The 21,936-nt window shown below is 45.1% G+C and overlaps 1 protein-coding gene across 11 annotated transcripts in view; it reads left to right on the plus strand.

The window, feature by feature from the left end:
- The window catches only part of AP2M1 (adaptor related protein complex 2 subunit mu 1), a 43,170-nt gene that overhangs the window by 13,285 nt on the left and 7,949 nt on the right, over window positions 1-21,936 (plus strand). For 7 of the 11 annotated variants that reach the window (XM_037908481.2, XM_043522079.1, XM_043522082.1 and 4 more), the window contains 5 exons: window positions 5,426-5,538; window positions 12,909-13,174; window positions 14,777-14,859; window positions 20,571-20,706; window positions 20,846-20,987. In XM_037908481.2, the coding sequence (XP_037764409.1) occupies window positions 5,465-5,538; window positions 12,909-13,174; window positions 14,777-14,859; window positions 20,571-20,706; window positions 20,846-20,987 (701 nt within the window). In that variant the 5' untranslated portion in view covers window positions 5,426-5,464. Of the gene's footprint in view, window positions 1-5,425; window positions 5,539-12,908; window positions 13,175-14,776; window positions 14,860-19,895; window positions 19,902-20,570; window positions 20,707-20,845; window positions 20,988-21,936 lie in introns of all 11 variants that reach the window. The other 4 variants (XM_037908476.2, XM_037908477.2, XM_037908479.2 and 1 more) reach the window with 1 other exon arrangement.

Raw genomic sequence — 21,936 nt, forward strand, 5'->3', positions numbered from 1 at the left:
GCAGTATGTAAGTTTGGCTTTGTAGGCACTTACAATACAGAAGCACAGTTCTACACCACTCCTAGTTTTCCTGATGGCATCAAATCTGTCTGGGATCTTAGATTGCATTGTTTCTGGTGTGTGGTGAGGGAGAAGCATGTAGTTCCATGTGAGGTGCTGTAGAGTAGCTCTTTTTGTTAGAGATAAATGTAGTGGGTAAAAGCTGATGACATTTGTAATTAGCATCTGGGTTTCCAGTGGTAGTCTTAAGTCTAGCCTATACTAGAAAGTTTACCCATAGATGCAGCTTATAAGAGCAAAAGTGCTTTTGCCAGTATATCTTTATACCTGTTTCTGAGCAAATAAGCTAGGCCAGCAAACACTTTTACTCCAGTATAATTGCCTCTACACAAAGGTTTTTGGCAGTATAAAAAGTTGCATTCCTCTTCAATATAAGTTTTGGTGGTATAGTATCTGTATAGACCTAGTGTTAATCCAGTCTTGGCTTAGTGGTATTCAAGATGCCATGACTTGAAGCAGTCATGGAATAAGAGGGAAGGTCTTCTCGTAGATCAGTAACTCGTTAAAAGGCTAGAAGCAAAGAGTAGGAATAAATGGTCGGTTTTCACAAAGGAGAGAGGTAAATAGCTGGGACCCCCAGGGATCTGTACTGGGACCAGTGCTATTCAACATGTTTATAAATGATCTGGAAAAAGAGGTAAACAATGAAGTGGCAAAATTTGCAGATAATACTAAATCATTCAGAATAGTTAAGTCCAAAGCAGAGTGCGAAGAGTTACAAAGGGATCTCACAAAACTGGGTGACTGGGCAACAAAATAGCAAATGAAATTCAGTGTTGATAAATGCAAATTAATGCACATGGGAAAAAATAATCCCAACTATCCTTACAAAATGATGGGGGTCTAAATTAGCTGTTACCACTGAAGATCGAGATCTTGGACTCGTTGCAGATAGTTCTCTGAAAACATCCACTCAATCTACAGCAGCTGTCAAAAAAGCTAACTGTTAGGAACCATTCGGAAAGGGATATATAAAAAGACCGTAAATATCATAATGCCACATTATAAATCTGTGATACACCCACACCTCAAAACTGTGTGCGGTCTTGGTTGACCCGTCTCAAAAAAAAATATATTAGAATTGGAAAATGTACAGAGAAGGGCAACAAAAATGATTAGGGATATGGAACAGCTTCCATATGATATATTAAAAAGACTGGGACTGTTCAACTTGGAAAAGAGATGACTATGGGGAGGGACATGATAAAGGTCTCTAAAATAATGGTGTGGAGAAAGTAAATAAGAGAGGATTATTTATCCTTTCATGTAACACAAGAACAAATTAAATTGATAAACAGCAGGTTTAATACAAATAAAAGGAAGTACTTCTTCACACAATGCAAAGTCAACCTGTGGAATTCATTGCTGGGGGATGTTGTGGAAGCCAAAACTGTAACGGGGTTCAGAAAAGAACTAAAGTTCATGAAGGATAGCCATTGATGGACCTGTTAGTCAAAATGGACAGGATGCAACCTCATGCTCTGGGTGTCTCTGAGCCTCTTACTGCCAGATGTTGGGACTGGATGACTGGGGATGGATCACTGGATAATTGCCCTGCTCTGTTCTTTCTCTTTGAAGCGTCTGGCATTGACCACTGTTGGAAGACAGGATACTGGACTAGATTGGCCATACTGGGTTAGATCAATGGTGTTTCTTATGAAGCTTTAGTAATGTTGTCTTTGCATTTTCGGACACTTCATTAGGTTGTGAATTGGTTTACTAATGTGATTGAAGAGCCATAGGTATGGGTCATTGGATTTCTGTACCTATTCAGTGTACTTAGTCAACATACTATTATAGCGCTCAAAATGCACTTTAGGTTTTGTCCAGACATAGGAAAACAGACCATTCCTTATAAAACAGCACAACATAATGCAGTACTTATACTGCTGTGTGGCAGTGGGCTTTTCTGCAGTAAACCATTACAAGTCAATTCAGAGTGACATTTTCCTTATCTGTGGACTCTCTCTGAAATGAGAGAGATCTGAGTCAAAATGAACAAACTCTAATAAAATAATTGCTTTGAGGCTCCATGAATACAATGAAATACTTTTCCTCTCTAGAAATACTAGATGTTATACTGGGCTCAGCACTTGCCTGTAGCTTCAGGCAAGCATGGGCCCTGAATTCTGCTGAAGTGGAGGAATATGAGTATCTCTACTGGGAGGTGTCTAAGGGCTTGTCTACACTGGCACTTTGCAGCGCTGTAAAGTGCCAGTGTAGACAGTGCACCAGCTCTGGGAGCTACTCCCCCTTTTTACACTGCTGGGGGAGCTCTCTCCCAGTGCTGGAGCCACGACTACACAGCTATGTTAAAGCACTGCCGCGGCAGCGCTTTAACGTTGGTAGTGAACACATACACATACCCTTTAGTGTAACTGCTATTAAGCTAAATTCCTGTGCTGACTTAAACTTTTAAAAATAAAAAATAAAAAAATCAGTAGTACGTTGTAACATTGATCTGACATGTAACTGCATCCCAAAACAGTCACAGTGGGCATACAGCCTCTGGCAGTTCCGGAAGTTGGGACTCTTGGCACCTTTAATGGTATAGGAGCTGGGTTTTGTTTGTGGCATCTAGGAGGCTGTTGATCTTAGTTCAAGAATTAAAGCCAATCAGTATAGATTTATAGAAAACATATCTTGCTGAAATAACTTCATCTTTTTTTATAAAACTAATAGTGTGATGTAATACTTAGAATTCTATAAGGTGCTTTGACTTGGTACCACACAACATTTTGATTTTAAAAAAACAACCGCCCTAGAATATAAAATTAACATGACAGATTAAATGTCATAAAAGCTGGATCATAGAGCTCAAAATATAACTGTGAAGAGGGAATCATCAAGTAGGTGGTTGGTTTGTTTTTTTTATTGGGGTGGGCCCTTTAGGGATCAGGTTTTGGTCTTCTACTATTTAATGGTGTTTACCAATGACCTGGAAGAAAACACACAAATATCACTGATAAAGGTGACAGTGATACAGTAATACACAGTGATTTGGATCACTTGGTAAGCAGCGTGCAAACAATGTATTTTAGCAGGCTAAATGTAAATGTTTAGGAATGAAGAATGTAGGCCATACTTACAGGATGGGGACTCTATCCTGGCAAACAGTGACTGTGGGGGAAAAAACTTGGCTGTGGTGGATGAACAGCTAACCACGAGCTACAGTGCAACATTGTGGCCAAAAGGGTTCATGCAATCCTCCCCTGCATAAATGGGAATCAAGTAGGAGTAGATTTTTACCTCAGTATTTGGTATTGGTGTGACAGCTGCTGGAATATTGTGTCCAATATTCAATTCTGGTGTCAACAATGCAAGAAGGATGTTGATAAATTGGAGAGGTGTCCGCGAAGAGCCATGAGAATAATTCAAGGATTAGAAAACATGATTTATAATGATAGATTGAGCTCCTTGAATCTATTTATCTTAACAAAGAAGGTTAAGGGGTGACTTGATCAGTCAAGTACTTACATGGGGAACAAATATTTTCAGCATAGCAGGGAAAGATACAAAACGATCCACTGGCTGGAAATCAATGCTAGGCAAATTTAGACTCCAAGGTATAAATTTTTAACAGTTAGAGTAATTAATCACTGGAACAACTTAAAAGGATCGTGTTGGATTCTCCATCAAGGCAATTTTTAAAACAAGACTGGATTTTATTTTATTTATTTTTTTAAGAGATGCTTTTGGGTGGGAAATTTTATGGCCTGTTTACACAGGAAGTCAAACCAGATGATCACAGTGGTCCCTTCAGGCCTCGGAATCTATGAATTAGTAAGTTGAGGTGGGGGGGTGTATTTCTAACTCTCCCTTTAAGAAGGTGCAGAAATCACTCTAAATTTGAGTGAAAAGGTGGGGGTGTGGCACTCCTCTTCATTCCAGCAACCATGGTTAGCAATTTGCTACCTTGCTATGCCTTATAACTAGCTTGCTCTGGCTAAATTGATCAGCAGTAAATTAGCCAGTGTTGGTCAAGGTTTCATCAGACTTCAGAATAAATATTCTTTCATTACACTTAAGGGTAAACACCTAGTTGAGACAAATGCTGCAATATATCCTTCTCAGGCCTACACATGTCTACACTATCTCAGCACTGTTACCCTGCTGCAGCCGCTGTAGTATAGACGCTTCGTACATCAATGGAAGGGATTTTTCCATTGATATAGTTAATCCATTTGTGAGGTGGTAGCTAGGTCTACAGAAGTCTTCTATTGACCTAGCCACACCTACAGTTAGGTTGACCTAATTACAGCACTCAGGGAACAATGTTTCACAGCCCTGAATGACCTCACTAGAGTGTTCTAATTTAAGTGTAGATCAGGTTTGAGTTATTGTTTCAGGCTGTGGCTGTTTCTGCAAATGGACAGATACTGCTGCCTTACACTTGGTGGTCACACTTCTAAGGTTCCTTTGAAACCTTTGGGCAACACTTTATTTAAAAAGAACAGCTTAAATTGTCAACTCAAGCTAAATAGCTTGAATATCCACAGTTTATGCAGTTACTACATCTGGAGCTCCAAGCATAATATGATTGTAAGAGGCAAAATCCTCAGAGCTTCACCAAAATTTCATGCAATACCAAGTAGTATCATAAAGCTCCTTGCTGCTGACACGAACCGTACAGGTCATTCTGTGCCATTAATACCTTAACTAGGAAGTTCATCTCTTAGGCTTAGCTTACTCAAGTTACAAAATGTGCACCCATAAGTAAACTTCAGAATGAATAAACTCTATAGTTGGCTATCACTGCACTGGGGGTCAGGGAGAAGTTCTGCTTGGGGTAAAAATCATGAGTAAGTAAAGTAGTCTGGGAGTTCCCAGATAAGACATGTTTTTTTAACCACCTCGAACTTTTTAGATCTCAGGATGTAAGAATCCTGTCCCAATGCCCTTTTGAACTTTGTAGAACAGCAGTTCAAGATTGCTTATTGCCGTGGCACTGCCAGCAAGGGCATACGCACAGGTCCAGAGTGACTGAGCCACAAAGCTTGTGGTTTCAGGGTGACAGATCAGTGTTCGCTTTCCTGAATAATTGGGGCTTTGCTCATAGCCTGGTAAACTGACAAGTTGAGAAGCCACATCAGTGCTTGTGTAAAGTTTCCACCTGGCTCTAATTGGTAGAATCTTTAAGGTGATAGTGTATTCAAGCCTATAACCTCATGTAGGGATTTAGAACCTTAATACAAACCTGTCAAACTCTCATTCTCACCTTTTACAGTGACTCTGACTCTAGCACAAACGACTCATGTATGTAATCTCCCAGCTGATAGAATTTAGTGCTGTGAAAAGTCTGATGCTGTACAATTACACCACTTATTGCCATACAAAAAGCCTAATGCTCCCTCTGTCTTCTCAGGTCTTATGCAATATGGAAAGAGAAGACTAAGGTTCCATCATGATCGGAGGCTTGTTCATTTATAATCACAAAGGAGAGGTTCTAATCTCTCGAGTCTACCGTGATGACATCGGGTAAGTAATTTGACTCCAACTTAAAGCTTCTGCACCCTAGTCCCACTCACTGTGCAGACAACATTCCATAGCTGCTTCCTCTGCATTAGCTGTGTATGCATGTGAGACTAGTTCATAACTACGTTAACTTAACTAGCAGGATTTTTTGACATACTCTAGATCTTTCTGAATATTGGTGTCCTTCAGGTGATGGTAAAAAGTGCCCTGCTAGTAAGGCTGGGCTTCTCAGCTAAAAACCTCTGTAAGGAGATGCTTCCTAACTTACCGTGAAGCTGGTAGATTTGCAGTTAAAGCAGGAGTGATAAAATGGCATTTGAGTGTATACCACATACCAGGCCTAGGGGACACATGCTAGTCTTCCCCACGAGCATGGGGAGAAAGAGGGTATGTTTCCATACTTGGATATGGCCGCATTGCCCGCAAAGCCATTGGGCAAAGTTTGCCTAGGTCCCAAGAGCTGAAGGTTACATCTGACTTGTATAAAAGAGGTAGTCTACAGCCATGGTTCTCAACCAGGGATACGCATACCCCTGGGGGTACGCAGAGGTCTTCCAGGAGTACATCAACTCATCTAGATATTTACCTAGTTTTACAACAGGCTGCATAAAAAGCATTAGTGAAGTCAGTACAAACTAAAATTTCATGCAGACAAAATGAGAAAGTAAGCAATTTTTCAGTAACAGTGTGCTGTGACATTTTTATATTTTTGTCTGATTTTTGTAAGCAAATAGTCTAAGTGAGGTGAAACCTGGGGTACTCAAGACAAATCAGACTCCTGAGAGGGGTACATAAGTCGGATAAGATTGAGAACCACTGGTCTACAGGGCCCAGCATGCAATTCATTCTTACTGCTTGGATCAAGCCTGTGATATCCACTGGCTACCATAAAGACAATGGCAGCTGAATTTAGGCAGCCCCTAGAATAGATTTAAAACTTGCTTTACCTGCAGGAGGAATAGCTCAGTGGTTTGAGCATTGGCCTGCTAAACCCAGGGTTGTGAGTTCAATCTCTGAGGGGGCCAATTAGGGATCTGGGGCAAAAATTGGGGTTTGGTCCTGCTTTGAGCAGGGCGTGGGACTAGATGACCTCCTGAGGTCCCTTCCAATCCCTGATGATGGGTCACTGACCTCTATATTTATCAAGTCAAGAATCCAAAGATCTAGCCGTGCTCAACAGGAATAATGTGTCTGCTAGTGCCTCCTAAGATGGAAACCAGACAGAAGCATCCCAGTGAAGTTAGCAGTCCAACTCTGAAGTACAGCTTTTTCCTTTTAAAAAAAAAGGAAAAAGTTATGCAAGGCCCTTTTTATATAGTGAAACTCTTGCCTCTAGTGGATTCTAGCTAATGTCCAAGGAGTAATGGTCTCAAGTTGCAGTGGGGGAAGTTTAGGTTAGATATTCGGAAAAACTTTTTCACCAAGAGGGTGGTGAAATACTGGAATGTGTTACCTAGGGAGGTGGTAGAATCTCCTTCCTTAGAAGTTTTTAAGGTCAGGCTTGACAAAGCCCTGGCTGGGATGATTTAATTGGGGATTGGTCCTGCTTTGAGCAGGGGGTTGGACTAGATGACCTCCTGAGGTCCCTTCCAACCCTGATATTCTATGATTCCAGTATCAACAGATTGGAATCACATAATCAAATCAAAAAGAAAAGGAGTACTTGTGGCACCTTAGAGACTAACCAATTTATTTGAGCATAAGCTTTCGTGAGCTACAGTTCACTTCATCGGATGCATACAGCCCTCTGAACCTTGCGTGATCTGCTGGGTATTGACACACACGCCTACACTAATGCAGAACGTGTAGTGGAGAAACAAGTATGCAAATATCAACATGTAAAGTCTCGTAAGAATTCAGTTAAGGGTATGAATTCTGCAACCTTGTAGAGCTAAAAGTTGATTCTAGTGCCTCTCAAAATGGCACCACTTAAGGATGCTTTATCTGAATAGCATCCATTGAAACACTGGCCAGCAAAAGGCTGTAGCTGGGCCAAATAATTTGTAGTTCCCCTTGTTTTGCACCGCCAGCATGTCCGTCTTTCAGAGCCTAACGTGCACTGAGGCATCTAATCTTTTTTGCATGGAAAGTCACCCTTGGGACTGGAAAAAGCTCCTGGCAGAACAGAAGGTAGCAGTTCTGGAGCCTTGGCCTTTGCTCTCACTCCTGTACTTCATTCAGCAGTTCGCACCTTCTTTGGGCTCAGGACCCATTTGTAAACCTTGATGGCCTGTCATGACCTAGTAAATAGCTTTAGTGTGCAAAAAAACCCAAAAAAACTGGCTTAAATATTTGTTACCCATGATATATATAATATATATTAATAAGTACACACAGTGTATTTATTTAGCATCGTAACAGCAGCTCCAGTAGCTCCTGTCCCCACTCTGGGCGTTGTGATCTCTGGGGTTGCAGCACTGCTCAGGTTTGCCTGGTACCCTGCACTGGCTGGGCTAAACTTGAGTGGCATTGTGATCTGGTACTTGGGGTTGGAGAACCACTTAGTCATATTTGGCTCTTAGCTCTCATGGAGGAGCTGGGCCAAACCTGAACAGCACCCCATGCAACAGGTTGCAACTCCTGGAACAAGGAGTGGAACCCAGCCAGCCCTGTGGGACCAGAGCTGCCACTGCAGGGTAAGCACGGGGTGGGCTCACTCTGCAGCTCTCTGCTTGACCCTTTGACACATTCATCATGACCCCTGGGTTGAGAAACGTGACCTATGCCTTGCTAAGCAAATTGACTAGCCAGCCTGGGCCCATTTAACTTCATTTTACTGAAGGGGAACTCCTACCTCTACATGGCTGTGGAGATCAGAATACTGTATCTAGATTTTGCTTTCGGTAACTTTCCTCCTCTTACAAATAAGGGAATTGAGGCCCATGTTAAATGACTTGTCTGGAAGGAACTATAAAAGTAGGTCTCTAAAATTACTACAACTGCTTGGTGAGGATACATGGTTGGTGAGGAGATTATAAAGTGCGTTGGCCTGGCCTGGGCCTGTACATATGCTCAAACTCCTAATGTGGCTGAGTGAAGTGGGTACTTATGCCTTCAGCACCCCTTTCCAAGGGCAGAGCATAAACTTGGGTGAAAGAAGCTTTCTGGAGTGAAGCGTTTCTCACAATTTGCAGCTCTGCAAAACTGCTTCACTTTCACTTCTCTTGTAACCTCTAAAACTGGTAAAGATCAATTAATCTTCCGGCAGGAACTTCACCTGGCTCTTAAAGTGCCCAAAGAATTATTGGGGGTTTCTTCTGTCAGTGTGGTGGAACCTGGTACACAGTTGGCTAATGGCCCACATATGCTGTTTTTATAAATAGTTGTAACTTGGTAGGGAGTGTCCTGTGCATGCTAAAAACTTGTGATGGAAGTGAGTAATTAAATTAGGGTTTTCTGCTGTACTGAGCAAGTGTAGTGAGCAAGGAGAGCTTGATGCTAATGTCCAAACCAGGAAATAGCAAAGCCATGTCTGCTTCAAGCTGTTGCTGGTCCGTCTCTGCCCTTTAGCACATCATTAGAGTCCAAAGAGAATGGAATACTATCCAGCTTCTAAGTATTCGAAAGGAAATAAAAAATACTGTTGTCCAGTGTCCTAAGTGGAGTCTGGGTATGAAATGCTCCAGGCTTGTTGCTAAAGCATTGCTGGATCAACTCGGTATCCTAAATGGCTGTATTGTGACTCCTGGAGCCTGTGGGCTCTTGTTTCCAAACCATCTTAGCTGAACAGTGATGTAAATGCAAAAGTCAACATGAATGTCATGCACAGAGGGGAGGTATGCATGCCACAAACAATCACTGCTGATGTCCTTGTTGGTTGGTAGCTCATGACCTGAATTTCGTCTTTCGGTGCCAGAGTTGAGACCCACTGACCGGATGTCCGTCTTTGGAGGGAGAGGCTTGAGACTGGATGGGGGTGGAATTGGGAAGACTTGTGCTGCTGCTTATGCTTTATGTGAACTCTGAGAAATTAAGGCTTCTGACTCCCTGGCTCTTGTTTGGCCCCTTCACTCCTGCCAAACTCTGTGGAAACTTGAAACCTACACACTGGGGGAGAAACTCAAAGCCATGGGTCTACAGTAGCTAGAACTTTCCCCTTGTGCATATGTAAAATCTTAAACTGCATATGGTAACTTGGTGTCCATTGAGCAGAGTAGCAGTTAAGTAACCATTGCTTTGAATTTCCTGGCACTTCTCAAGTTTGAGTGCTATACAGATTTGTTTGCTTGCAACTTCTCTCTAAAAGAATGGCTTGAAATAAATGCATGTAGAGCACCTGCCAATGCCATTTAACTAGATGCATGCATAAATGGTCTTGTTACCTTTCTTAAACTCCATATTGAAACAAAAGCCCAGTGCATTTAATTCAAGATTACATGGAAGGGTTCACTGTAACCTTCAAGTGCAGTTTTTATTTGTATGGTTAACTCCTGAAGTAATCCTACCTGCGTTGAAGCATGCAGATCTCCATATAGACACCTGGTAGGAATGTGCTATTAAATGACAAATTGCATGTATCCTCTAATTCTTGAGCATTTGATTTCAAACCAGACTCTCTTAATATTGATCTTGTGCTTTGATTATCATACACTCGCTCTTAGTTGTGCCAAGATGATGGTGAAGTGCAGCATCTGAATCTTCTGGAAGTGCCATCTCTCCTTCGTGCTCTGATTGTGCCTGCCTTTCTATAATTCCCTATGGTTGGACCAAGCCTCAGATGCTTCAGTCAAAACAGCCTTTTAGGAGAGAATGGTGCCTCAGTCCTGTCAGTAATATCATGCCTGATGTCTGCTGGTAGGAGAAATCTAAACTCTAAGCAGGCTTCTCCATTAGATGCAGCCTGACACTTTGAGGCTGCTTCATTCTTGGTGTCTGCTATTTTATTTGTAATAAACTGCACATAAGAGTGCAAATTGGGTAATACTGATAGCAACTTGGGTATGGCTCTGACTAAACACCCAATTAGAGCTGCAGCTAAACAGCACAGAAATCTGTTGGCACAGACGGCTGCTGAGTGACCACTGCATGTTAAGTTTCTGTCTGCAATTGCTTCACTGCTGTCACAGCTTCTGACTTCCCATGAAGTACCTCCTTCGCCTCTTGTGCCTGGAAACGGGGAGGGGGTGCTATTTGGTCTCTCCTTATCTCTTTGGATTCATTGTGCCTTGTGTGTGTTTCTAACCCTTTCTCTTGTTGCTGTCACTCCTCCTTTCTTCGCTGGCGCCATTTCTGTCCATCCCATCTCATTGGCTGCTGTAGCAATAGGTAAGAGACGCGTGGCAGGCCATGACTGGCCCAACAAAGTGGGGAATTGATGTGCTAAAAGTTTCATTCATTTGAGGCTTCCTCTCTGTCTTGGCCAGTCCATGACTCTTGGGGCTAGTATTAGTGTTAGTGGGGGGAAGATTTAGCTCAATCCTGGAGCATTATCATTCATTGCAGGGTTTATTGGGTAACACTTAAGTATTACTGAGGAACTTAAACTCTTCGGGATGAGAGGTAATTCTTATCAACTTGTCTCCATCTTGAAGACGGAAACTAAACTAGTATTCTTCAAGGTTCTTGGGTAGTAACAATGTATGTTATCAAGTGTAAGTGACAAAGATTGAAGGGGCTGGAACTTAACCCATTTTGAGGATGAGTATTTACTATCCAACTCACTAATATTGACTATACCCAGTATCTTGACTACCAAAATGCAAAGGTATCAGAATTGCAGTAGGCAGTTCAGCACCTAACAGCCTATTAGAAATAGTGTTTATCTTCTAGATCAGCGGTTCTCAAACTTTACCAACCTGAGGACCCACATTTTGATTTAAAATTTTTCCTGGACCCCCAAGCCTCCTGCTTCACTCCACCCCTCTTTCCCACCTCTTTCCTTCTCCTTCCTCCCAGCGCCTCCTGCATGCCATTGAACTTGGAAGGAGGGGGAGGAGTTGATCAGCGGGGCCAGTGGCTCTGGACATGACTTGTGGACCCCCTGGAGTACCTTCATGGACCCCCAGGGGGCTACAAACCAGTTTGAGAAACCCTGTTCTATATCATATGGTCAGTCCCAGAGCAGAGGTATTGAAGGACTATTGTATGGCTCCTAGCTCATTCCTTGGTGCACAGACACTAGTTCTCAGGCTTGCATCAAGAAAAGAGTGTAAAAAGCCTCCTGACTTACTCCCTGGATTCCTAGTCTTAATGGACTTTCAGCTTAATTATGGGAGTACAGTCTGGTAACTATGCAGTGGCCAGGATGCCAAAACCTTCCTGCTACATAATGCAGAAGGTTGAAGAGCTAGCCTCTGGAGTTTGTTCTAGGTTTAAATTCCACATCTCTCAAAAGTAAAGGCATTTGTACAGTAAGGACTTGGTCTAGTCCACATAAATTGTCAACTGTGTAGTGGGTTTTAAGACAAAGGACCAGAATGGTAGTGCATCATGTTGAGATTAAGGGGAATGGCAGAGCTACATAGCGAAGCTTGCACAGTACCTGCCTGCACTATGCAACTACACTAGTGCATTTCCATTAGCATGTTGCACCACTGGAATTCTAAAAACTATCAGCCAAACCACGCTGCTGTTCTATAGTTGAGGTATAAGGACTAGCAGTGTAGACTGGAAACAAGTAAAATATGCTCTAAATTCTACATTTCCCCTACTGGTTTGAGCTTCCTCATTAATGCTTGCTGTGTTCAGAGATTAAGCTCATCTGGGAACAATCCCATTCCTGACACCACCTGCCTCCATACATCAGGCAAGTGAATCTAGTAGGATTTGATGGATTTTCACAATGGCATGTGATATGACAGCAGTCCCTTTCATGCAGAAGGGGTTGCAGTCAACCTAAACATCAAGCAAGTTGTGGGGGGCAGCAGGTGTAGAAGCCAGGCTGCTGTGAAGCTTTAAGGAGTGGAGAATAGGAAGTAACAGGCTGTGTATTTAGTCAGAATTGGGTTTCTCTCTAGCTAGGCCACAGCCTGCTATGCCTTTTGGCCTCTGACAGTGCTAGCCAATGAGGGAGCACTAGCAAGGTGAATTGACAGGAAGCCTCGTGTTAGGCCAGTTGAGAAACTTCCATCTGGATGCAGATAGGAATTGGCGTTGAGCTGTAGTCCAAAGCTGCTTAGAGGTGCAGTAGGTTCTCTTTCCTCGTCCCCCTCACATAGTATATTGCAGGATTTAACATGTTAACTCTGTTCCTGAACTCTGTTAGACCCCATTAGCTATAATGTCCCAAACACCCTTCCTGACAAGGGCCAGGCAAATGTAGCTGTAGCTTAACAAATGTAGTCCTTAAGCAACTTGGCTACAGTTTCTGACCAATCTGCAGAGTGCATGTGGAGTTTAATTCTGTTTTTCCGCCTCTTGTGACAACCCTCTAGGCGGAATGCAGTGGACGCCTTCCGTGTCAATGTCATCCACGCACGGCAGCAGGTGCGTTCGCCTGTCACCAACATTGCCCGCACCAGTTTCTTCCATGTCAAGCGTTCCAACATCTGGCTGGCTGCAGTCACCAAGCAGAATGTCAATGCTGCCATGGTCTTCGAATTCCTCTACAAGATGTGCGACGTGATGACTGCCTATTTCGGGAAGATCAGCGAGGAAAACATCAAGAACAATTTTGTGCTGATCTATGAGCTGCTGGATGGTGAGTTACCCAGTTAGTTGCCAGGATCCAGTCAGCCATAGCTTACCCCCATCCCAGCGTTGGCTCTGAGTAGCTTCGTGTAGTTTGTATGGGGCAGGGCCATATAGCTTCTAGCTCTGCTTTAAAGTTCCCCTGCATTCTGCCTTCCGGTGTTCTCAAGTGTAGGATGATGGAGCTTTCCCCATTCTCAAACACTTAAGCTTGTTAGCTGCTCCTCACTTCAGTAGTGAGATTACCTGTGCTATGGTGGTGATGAGGATGGTATAAACATGTTGAGAAAGTGACGCAAATCACTGCTTCAGCAACCATCATTGAATCTAATCGAGCTGGCGTCCATGCCATGTGGGCTATTTGCCCTGTTCCTTACTTGGTGTTCGAGCAAGTCTGGGGAGCTAACACCTCAGCCCTCTCTTCCCACTGAGGTGATAATGCAGTTCAGAGCTGCTTCCAATGGCATATTATTGCAGTCTCTTCTATCTGGATGCTCACTGAAACTTTTTTGATGCTCAGTGTATTTTTTTAAAAAAAATACAAAAAACTGCTTGGGTCTGTCGAGGCTAAAGGTCTGCACTTGGGCTGATTCTGGGTCCTCATCTTGCCTAATGCCAATACAAATAAAATTATTTCTAATGCTGTGACTCTAGATAGCCAGTGTCAGCTGTTTCCTAAAATTGAGCTCCATCTTCCTCCAGACTTGAAATCAAAAGAATAAAACAAGTGTGGGTGTACTAGGATTCAGAGCCTGTCCAAAGGTCACAGTTAGTGCTTGATAAACTCTCTACAGGTTCCTCTTGATGGGGGTGGAGGAGAAGCTGCAGAGCTGTAATTTATTCATTTCTCTTACATGGCAGGCTCTGCCTTTGGTGTTCAAAGCCTGCCCTCTCCTAGCAGAGTGGTAACAGTTCCTGCATGTGCAGTGTCATGTTATATTCACATTACAGGTTTGCCATCCCCGCTGGATTTTGTATAGGTGGCCTGCTCTCCCCTGGAGGGGCAAAGTGCACTTCTTTCTCTGTAGCTAACAGCTGTTTCTCTCCCCTGCTGGCTCACCCTGCGGTGTCACTACTCTGCTGTTATTTTTTTAGGTTTTGATTTTTATTACATCTTCATGCGAAAATCAAAACCTAAAGAAAATGCTGCAAAGATAGATTATTCTGCTGTTGGATAGACCCTCTTCACTGTCCCTTGGATGTCTCTGGATAGACCCTCTTCAGTGTCCCCTGGATGTCTGTCTTGCTGGTATTTAGACCCTGAAGTACAGCGCCATGAGAGCTAGTGAGCTCCTCACTTCCAGATGGACAAACCCTCCCTTGCCCCCAAACTGGCTTGAAAATTCGATTTCCCCCAGACAGTCGCTGCCGTTAGTCCAGCACGGCTATGTCTGCTGCAGAGGAGCATTCTGATGCAAGTCTTGGGCTGGTCCTGTCTGCCCTGCTTCAGAGGCTCCAGGCTCTGTGGAGCGGGGTGGGCATCCATGCCCCAGTCCTTTCTCCCTCTAGGAATGTTTACCGCTGGGGACTGCTTGCATTGGAAGTGACTTACACCCTGCAGCTCTCTTGTCTTGTGAGTTCTTTGAGCTGATTATTCTTTACCCTTCTGTAGAAATCCTGGACTTTGGCTATCCTCAGAACTCTGAGACAGGGGCTCTGAAAACCTTCATCACTCAACAAGGCATCAAGAGCCAGGTAATGAAAGGGATTTGGGGTATAGTAGCACTGTCCTGTCCCTGTTCTATCTTGGTATAAAAATCTGTTCAAGGAAGTGTAGGGGTCTCAGCCTCTTGGGGGAGGGATCTATCTAAAGTACACAAACTTTGACCATGGGATCTGAGCTGGTCATGGTATAGGAAGCTGGATAGATTGAGCATAGGGGAGAACCTGAGCAGTGTTTCACTCTGTGCTTACGGTGTACTTGCTCCATCTCCTTGTTTCTCTGCCACAAGGAGAGAACTCTCTGGGGACTGAGCTGGGGCAGCTCTTATCACTCCTTTACTTGCAAATGTTCAATAGTTTGATTTCATTGAACTGACTGACAATGAGGCTGACAGGTGGAGATAAACATCCTAAGTCCTAGTAAGTCCTAGTCATAGCCCAATTAGGGAGAGAACTTGTTCATATCCCTCTGCTAGAGCAGGATGGCTCTGACTCCTGCTCCAATCTCCTCTCCAGTTCTCAGTGTCTCAAGCCATGGGGCTCTCACCTTCACCTGGGTGACCTTTTTTGCAGCCTGATGAGTCTTGCTGTTAATCTCCCTTATTCTTAGTTACATGGCCTTGCCCTCACAGATTTAGATGCTGCTTTGTTTAGCTTGTGTACAATGGTAGCACCTAAGAAGTCCCAAATGAAGTGTGCTAGGTAGTGTACAGACACCAGGCAGTGTCTGCCCCAAAGAGCTTAAATCTAGATAGGAAAGAGAAAGTGTGATCACTTGATGATAGAAGATCCTCCATGTGCGTGAAAAGGAGGGCTGGGTGTTAAAGGAGGGAAGTTTAATCCCCATGAAGGAGGGAAGCTTAATCCCCATGAAGGAGGGTGTATTCCCTTGCCGTTCAGTGCTTTTTGGACTGTACAGCCTGAAGTAGAACGAAGAATTGGGCTTGTTTGAACTCATTGGGCAGGCATTGCTTGTGAGATCTTACTGATGCACTCAACTCCACAGAGCTGGTCACGAAATCCACCTGCTATGGAGCAGGAGTTGGCCATGAGGCAGAAGGGCCAAGTGGGGTGAGAATTCTGCAATTGCAGTTCACGTTGGACCCTGTGAAATTGCTGGAGGCACAGCAGTCATTCAGCTCCGGTTCCGAATGGCCATGCCCATAGCAGGCCAACTATACACTCCATCCAGTTTAGGCAAAAGCCATCCAATTCAGAGTGGAGAATATCACTTCTCCTCACCTGCTCTGCATAGGCAGAGTTGGAAGAAGAAGGGAGGGGACTCAAGTCCTAAACCTGCATTAGTGAGCAGTCTGAATCTTGTTAATCTGAGTTTCTCCAGGGCTGCAGTCCAACTACCTTCATCTGCACTAACTTTCCCAGTAACTGCTTTTTTTAAACCAGAAATCCCAGCAGTGGCCTCGCCCTTGGCCAGCCCAGAGCCCCACCCACATTCCCTCTTGCACAATCTGCTGACTTGTACTCCGGCAGGAAGTGTCAGGGGCCAGATGTGAAGGCTCTGGAAAGGCTGCTCTTCCAGGCTTCCTCACTCCCTCCTGATCACTCCAGCCTGCTGCAATCTGACAAGCAAGGCAGTCAGTGCCCAAACTGGCTGAGTCAGCTCCAGTGCCTAGGAAGACTTAAAACTAACCATCTCTGTCACTTCCTTCCTTGATTTTTTTTTTTAAACACTGCTCTTCATTCCTGTTTTTAGCAAATCTTCATGCTGGTAGGCAATAAGCTGCCACATACAGCTCAGGCTCCATCACCATCATACATAGCTCATTCAACAGCTGGCCAAAGAGCCAGATGTGCTGTTATCCCTGTAATAGAGTAGTTTTAGACTACAGGTCCTGGCAGTGGTCCATCTTGAACCAAATAACAATTCTGCTTTGCATGCTGGGATTCTGTCAAGGGGCTTCACCCACCTATTAAAAACAAGAGCAGATTCGGTCTGCAGCTGGCATTGTACCTACAAGGCCCTCGGATTGTTCTGCTTGAGAGTCCTACCATATTTCCAGGACTTCATCGTGCACTCTGCATCTCTATCGAAGAAAGCAAATTTTGCTTGGAATCCAGACTTCTGTGTCCAAGGACTTTAACTGCATGTAACCGTTGAGACTAAACCCGCAAAAGCACGTACATGGGGCAACGCTAGGTGGCTTGCCTGCCCTGTTTGTGACAAAGACATTTTTAGGCCTCAATCCAGCTGTAGTGTGGAAAAGGCTACTCTACACAAAGCATCCTTCAGTTCCAAATAGTCTGACTTATGACACTTTCCAAATAGGTTTGAACTCTGCTTCCTTTGACCAGGAGTCATCCCTACCAATTATAGTGCCATATGCAGCCTGAGCACCTCCTCTTCTTCCCCCCGCCCCAGCCCCGCAGAGGGTCTTGGCCACACTCAAGACCTGCAGGGCTGGGGAGGCAGGAGCTGTGGGAGGCTGCTTTGGGGGAGGAGGCTTGGGTGTCATCTCCTCCCCCCCCCCCCCCCCCCCCCAGCACTCACCAGTGGCAGGAAGTGGAGTGACCTGGCCCCAGCCCACTCTGCTTCTCCCAGCCTTGTTGCTCAGGGGCGGGGGAAGGACCACCCACTGCAGCGACTGGGAGGTGGCAGAGTGGGCTGGGGCTGGGTTGCTCTGCTTCCCGTCACTGCTGGTGAGTGTGGGGTCATTGGGGGAAGAGGTGGAATAGGGGCGGGCGGGGGGAAGGATAAGAGGCAGGGCGGAGGGAGTTGTCCCGGGTCCCATACCCCGCTAGGAATAGCCTTTCCCCTTGCAGTGGACACAGCCCGCCTGGGCCCAGGCGGGGGATGGGGCTGGCCACTGGAGCTGATGCTGCCTCAGACATCATGAATTTTGGGGCAGTTTGGTGCCCCAAATTTCATGGTGCCCTACACAGCTGTGTATTCTGCGTATGCCTAGGGATGGACCTGCCTTTGACACATTGACCCCTTACCACATCCATAGGACGGTCTTATACTGTCCAAAATGCACATTGCCTTCTTGGAAGGGCTGGTAACAACTGGACACAAATGTATCCTGGAAATGGTGGTTCTGACTGGCTATTGCTTTATAGCGTCTCAAAGCAGCTCCCAGAGGGTGCTGGAAAGGGTGTCATGTCACTCTGAAGCTCATGACAGACATTAGTGTGTCCCTTCCGGTCAATATTGTGTACCCACATAAGGGGTAGTCTCTTTTAGGGATACCCAGCACTGGAACAGGGTACAGATTGCATCGGTCTCCCTTGGAAGAAGCTGGCACTGTAGCTTGGCTCATCCTCCCTTTCATGTAAAACTAAACTCTCAGCTTTTGAAATCTTTTCCTAATGGCCCTGCTTCTGGGCAGAAAAAGGGAGGCCAGTTTGCCATCTCTACACCCCGTATTATAAATAGGAACTAATTCTAGGAAAAAATCACACACCACACTCCAAAAAGTGTGCCCTATTTGAACTTTCTACTGCAATTCCCATCCATCAGCATCTCCCTTACTTCTCACTTATTAGCAAAGTTCTGGACATTCTGCAGCTATAGGAATTCTATAGCTACGAAATGTCTGGTAATCCCCACTCTGAATTGGAAGCCTCTCTGCATTCCAGGGCGCGTGCTGATTAGCACTCCACATGCGTCCCCCAGGAGATGACATGCGTCCCCCAGGAGATGACATCCCCCAGGGCCTGTCTCAGTAGCTGTGTGTTCAAAACAAAATCCTGCAACACCATAATATTCCAAGGATTTAGTGAATACAAAAGCTGTGGGGCTGCCTCAGCAGAGCCAAATACCCTTGAACAGTTGAGGTCGACCACTTCTCCAGCTCCATTCAGTAGAAGCGGTTAGACTTGCCCCATCTGGCTGCTGGACAAAAACAGCCCAACAGAGTGGCTTGAGCAGGAACTCACCTCAAAGCAACATTCATCCAGTTGAGCAGTGGGCTGAGCTAGAGCCATACACCCCACTGGCTTTCCCATGTGTGACAGCATTCTGCAAAGTGGCTCTGACTACCCAATCAACCATGACTTGCATCTGATAACCAGTAAATGTTCCACTGGCTGGCTGTGTGGCAGAAACTGGAGCCCCGGGGATTCATGTCTGCTCAAGCCTCCCCATTCCTACCACTAGGCCTAAAATTGAAGCAATAGTTTGGCAAAAATATTCAAAGGATTGAAGGATACACATATAAGGAGGTGGTCAGTGGGGTGGGTGAGGGACCATGGGGTACCCTGCAGGGTATTCGGCAAAGTGCTGTATAGACCGTGTCCTGCAGATCCTGAGCTAGTATCTTGTTTAAGGAAGGCAATAGTCTAATGGCAGCATGAGCGAAAAACTGGAGATATTTGTAACCTCGTTAATGAGGAGCCTGGCATAGAACCAAATTCCCTGCTGTTCATGTGTTTGGTTTACAATACCGAGTTCACACACTGCCCCCTTGTGGCTACCACCACAGGGACGTGAGACAAAAGGCTGATGTTGCCCAAAACATAGCCATTTTCCTGGAAGAACCAGGATTAAAATGGGGCCTCATGGTGAAAATGAAGCCTAATGTCTGCATCCACTGCTATGAGACTGTCTTACAGAGTACCCTCCTGCTTCACTCTAATATCCCCTTTGCGGCTGTGCTGGGGCTTGGCAAGTGCCAATGACTTAGACTGAGGGGAGTGCAGAGTCTAGACCCAGTGCAAGGGTGTGTCTTGCGGTGCAAGGCCTGGTGCTCACCCAAGTGAGTGTTCTGCTCAGCAGTGCAGGCAGAGTGGAGATTTCAGGCTCCTGCCTTGTCCCTGTTCAGTGGTGCCTTGACGGGTCATGTCTGGAAGTAGTTCCTTCAGTGCTGGAGTGCTCCATAGCCTGAGCTTACCGGAAAGCCTTCAACTTGTTTGTGCTTATTAGTTGCCCAGACAGTGACAAGCTAACCTACTGTGTTCCCCTCCTGAGGTAGCCCTGAACCTAACCTGCCTCTTTCCTCTTCCTTCCCTTTCCTGCTACTGACCTGCTTGCCTGTTAACTCTGTGCGCACAACACTTGCTGCTATACATCTGCTTCCTCTCGCTCTGCGTCTGACTGGACCTGCCTATAGCACCAGGTAGGCGAACCTGCTGTACGGCCCAGCAAATCCATAATGATGTTAGTAGTGCAGATGAGTTAGTGGGATTAGATCCCAGAGCAGCAGCTGTTATACTGACCCGATGTATGTGTAACTTGACATGGAATGGCTGTCCCCAACTTGAATATTTTTGGGTGTTTCTTGCCAGCCATTGGAAACTGGTCGGATCCTGGCCTGAGTAAAATACAGTACAAAGCTTGTCAAACTCATGTCTTGTTACATTCGTCTGGTGGCATTATTCTTGGCTAGCCCAGGGTTTGCTGTCAGCCATCATGGCTTGGTAAAGCCTGAACTGCATTCTAGGTCTAATTTCCCTGTACTTAACCCTTGGTCTAACTATGCACTACCTGACCTAATGGAAAGAGACCTATCCCTGCTTCCTTATGATGGCAGAGACTAGAGCCAGATGAGTGAGAATAATCAGTCCCTTCCCAGAACAAGGGAACTCTTCTTATGGACACTGCACACTAACTTGGCAATTGATACCCAATGGGGTATCATGACGGCACCCTAGATCAAGGCAACAGATGTAGTCTCATGGCCGATTGTGTCTTGCACTGCAAGCAACTTGCTATATATTCAGCGGTAAACTACTATTAATGCTTAATGTTGGGTTTCCAAAGAACTATCATCTTCCCTCTTATTCAGACTAAAGAAGAACAATCGCAGATTACCAGTCAGGTGACTGGTCAGATTGGCTGGAGACGTGAAGGGATCAAGTACCGTCGGAATGAGCTTTTCCTGGATGTGCTGGAGAGTGTGAATCTGTTAATGTCACCACAGGGTAAGTGGAAGAGAAGCAGGCTTTTGTCACAGTGGATAGGCCTGGAATCGGCAATCTCCCCAGGGGGCAGGAGTGGAGATTCCGTAGGTAGCAACCTAACCTCCTGGTGTTGCTTCAGTGTGTGTTCTTCTCCACCCAGGTCAGGTTCTCAGTGCCCACGTCTCTGGCAGGGTGGTGATGAAGAGCTATCTGAGTGGAATGCCAGAGTGCAAGTTTGGCATGAATGACAAGATCGTCATTGAGAAACAGGGCAAAGGGACTGCGGATGAAACAGGGAAAAGGTAAGAATGTTATGGCAGGATTCCTTAGCCAGGAACTTAGCAGTTTTTGATCTGGTAGAAAGAGGTGATGTGAGATCGTCCTCATCTCCTTGAGAACTGGATCATTAGATGTCTTTGAATATATTGTATTGATGCTTGTTGCTCTGAAGGTTAAAAGGGGAAAGCTGGCCTGAAGGCATCAGCATAGATAATTTTGCTGGCTTGAGAATAATCTGGTTCCAGGGCCGATGTGAACAAGGAGACAACCTGGTGCTAGTTGCACAGAAGCTTTGGTGCCATTAGTCTACACAAGACCATGAGATCAGAATGAGAGTAGCTGGGTTCCTGTAGGTCCAGTCATGGCTGTGTCCTACTTGGCCGCAGAGGGAGCCAACTACTCTAGTGGCTTTTCACTCCGACATGCCACTGTGGAGTCGGAGGTCTGTGGGAGGCTTTGATTCCTCCACTTCCTCCCTACGGTTGTTGCCTGCAGGCCTCCCCTGGGGAGCTGTTTCCTTCCAGAGTACAGGTTTCAGAGTAACAGCTGTGTTAGTCTGTATTCGCAAAAAGAAAAGGAGGACTTGTGGCACCTTAGAGACTAACCAATTTATTTGAGCATAAGCTTTCGTGAGCTACAGCTCACTTCATCGGATGCATACTGTGGAAAGTGTAGAAGATCTTTTTATATACACACACAGCATGAAAAAATAGCTCCTCCCACCCCACTGTCCTGCTGATAATAGCTTATCTAAAGTGATCACTCTCCTTACAATGTGTATGATGATCAAGTTGGGCCATTTCCAGCACAAATCCAGGTTCTCTCACACACACCCTTCCCCAACCCACTCTCCTGCTGGTAATAGCTTATCTAAAGTGACCACTCTCCTTACAATGTGTATGTATGTACCCGCATGGTCCCACAGTATGCCAACATTTTTATGGCTGACTTAGAACAACGCTTCCTCAGCTC

This window comes from Chelonia mydas, chromosome 9, assembly GCF_015237465.2.
Source record: "Chelonia mydas isolate rCheMyd1 chromosome 9, rCheMyd1.pri.v2, whole genome shotgun sequence".
NCBI classification, from domain to species: Eukaryota; Metazoa; Chordata; order Testudines; family Cheloniidae; genus Chelonia; species Chelonia mydas.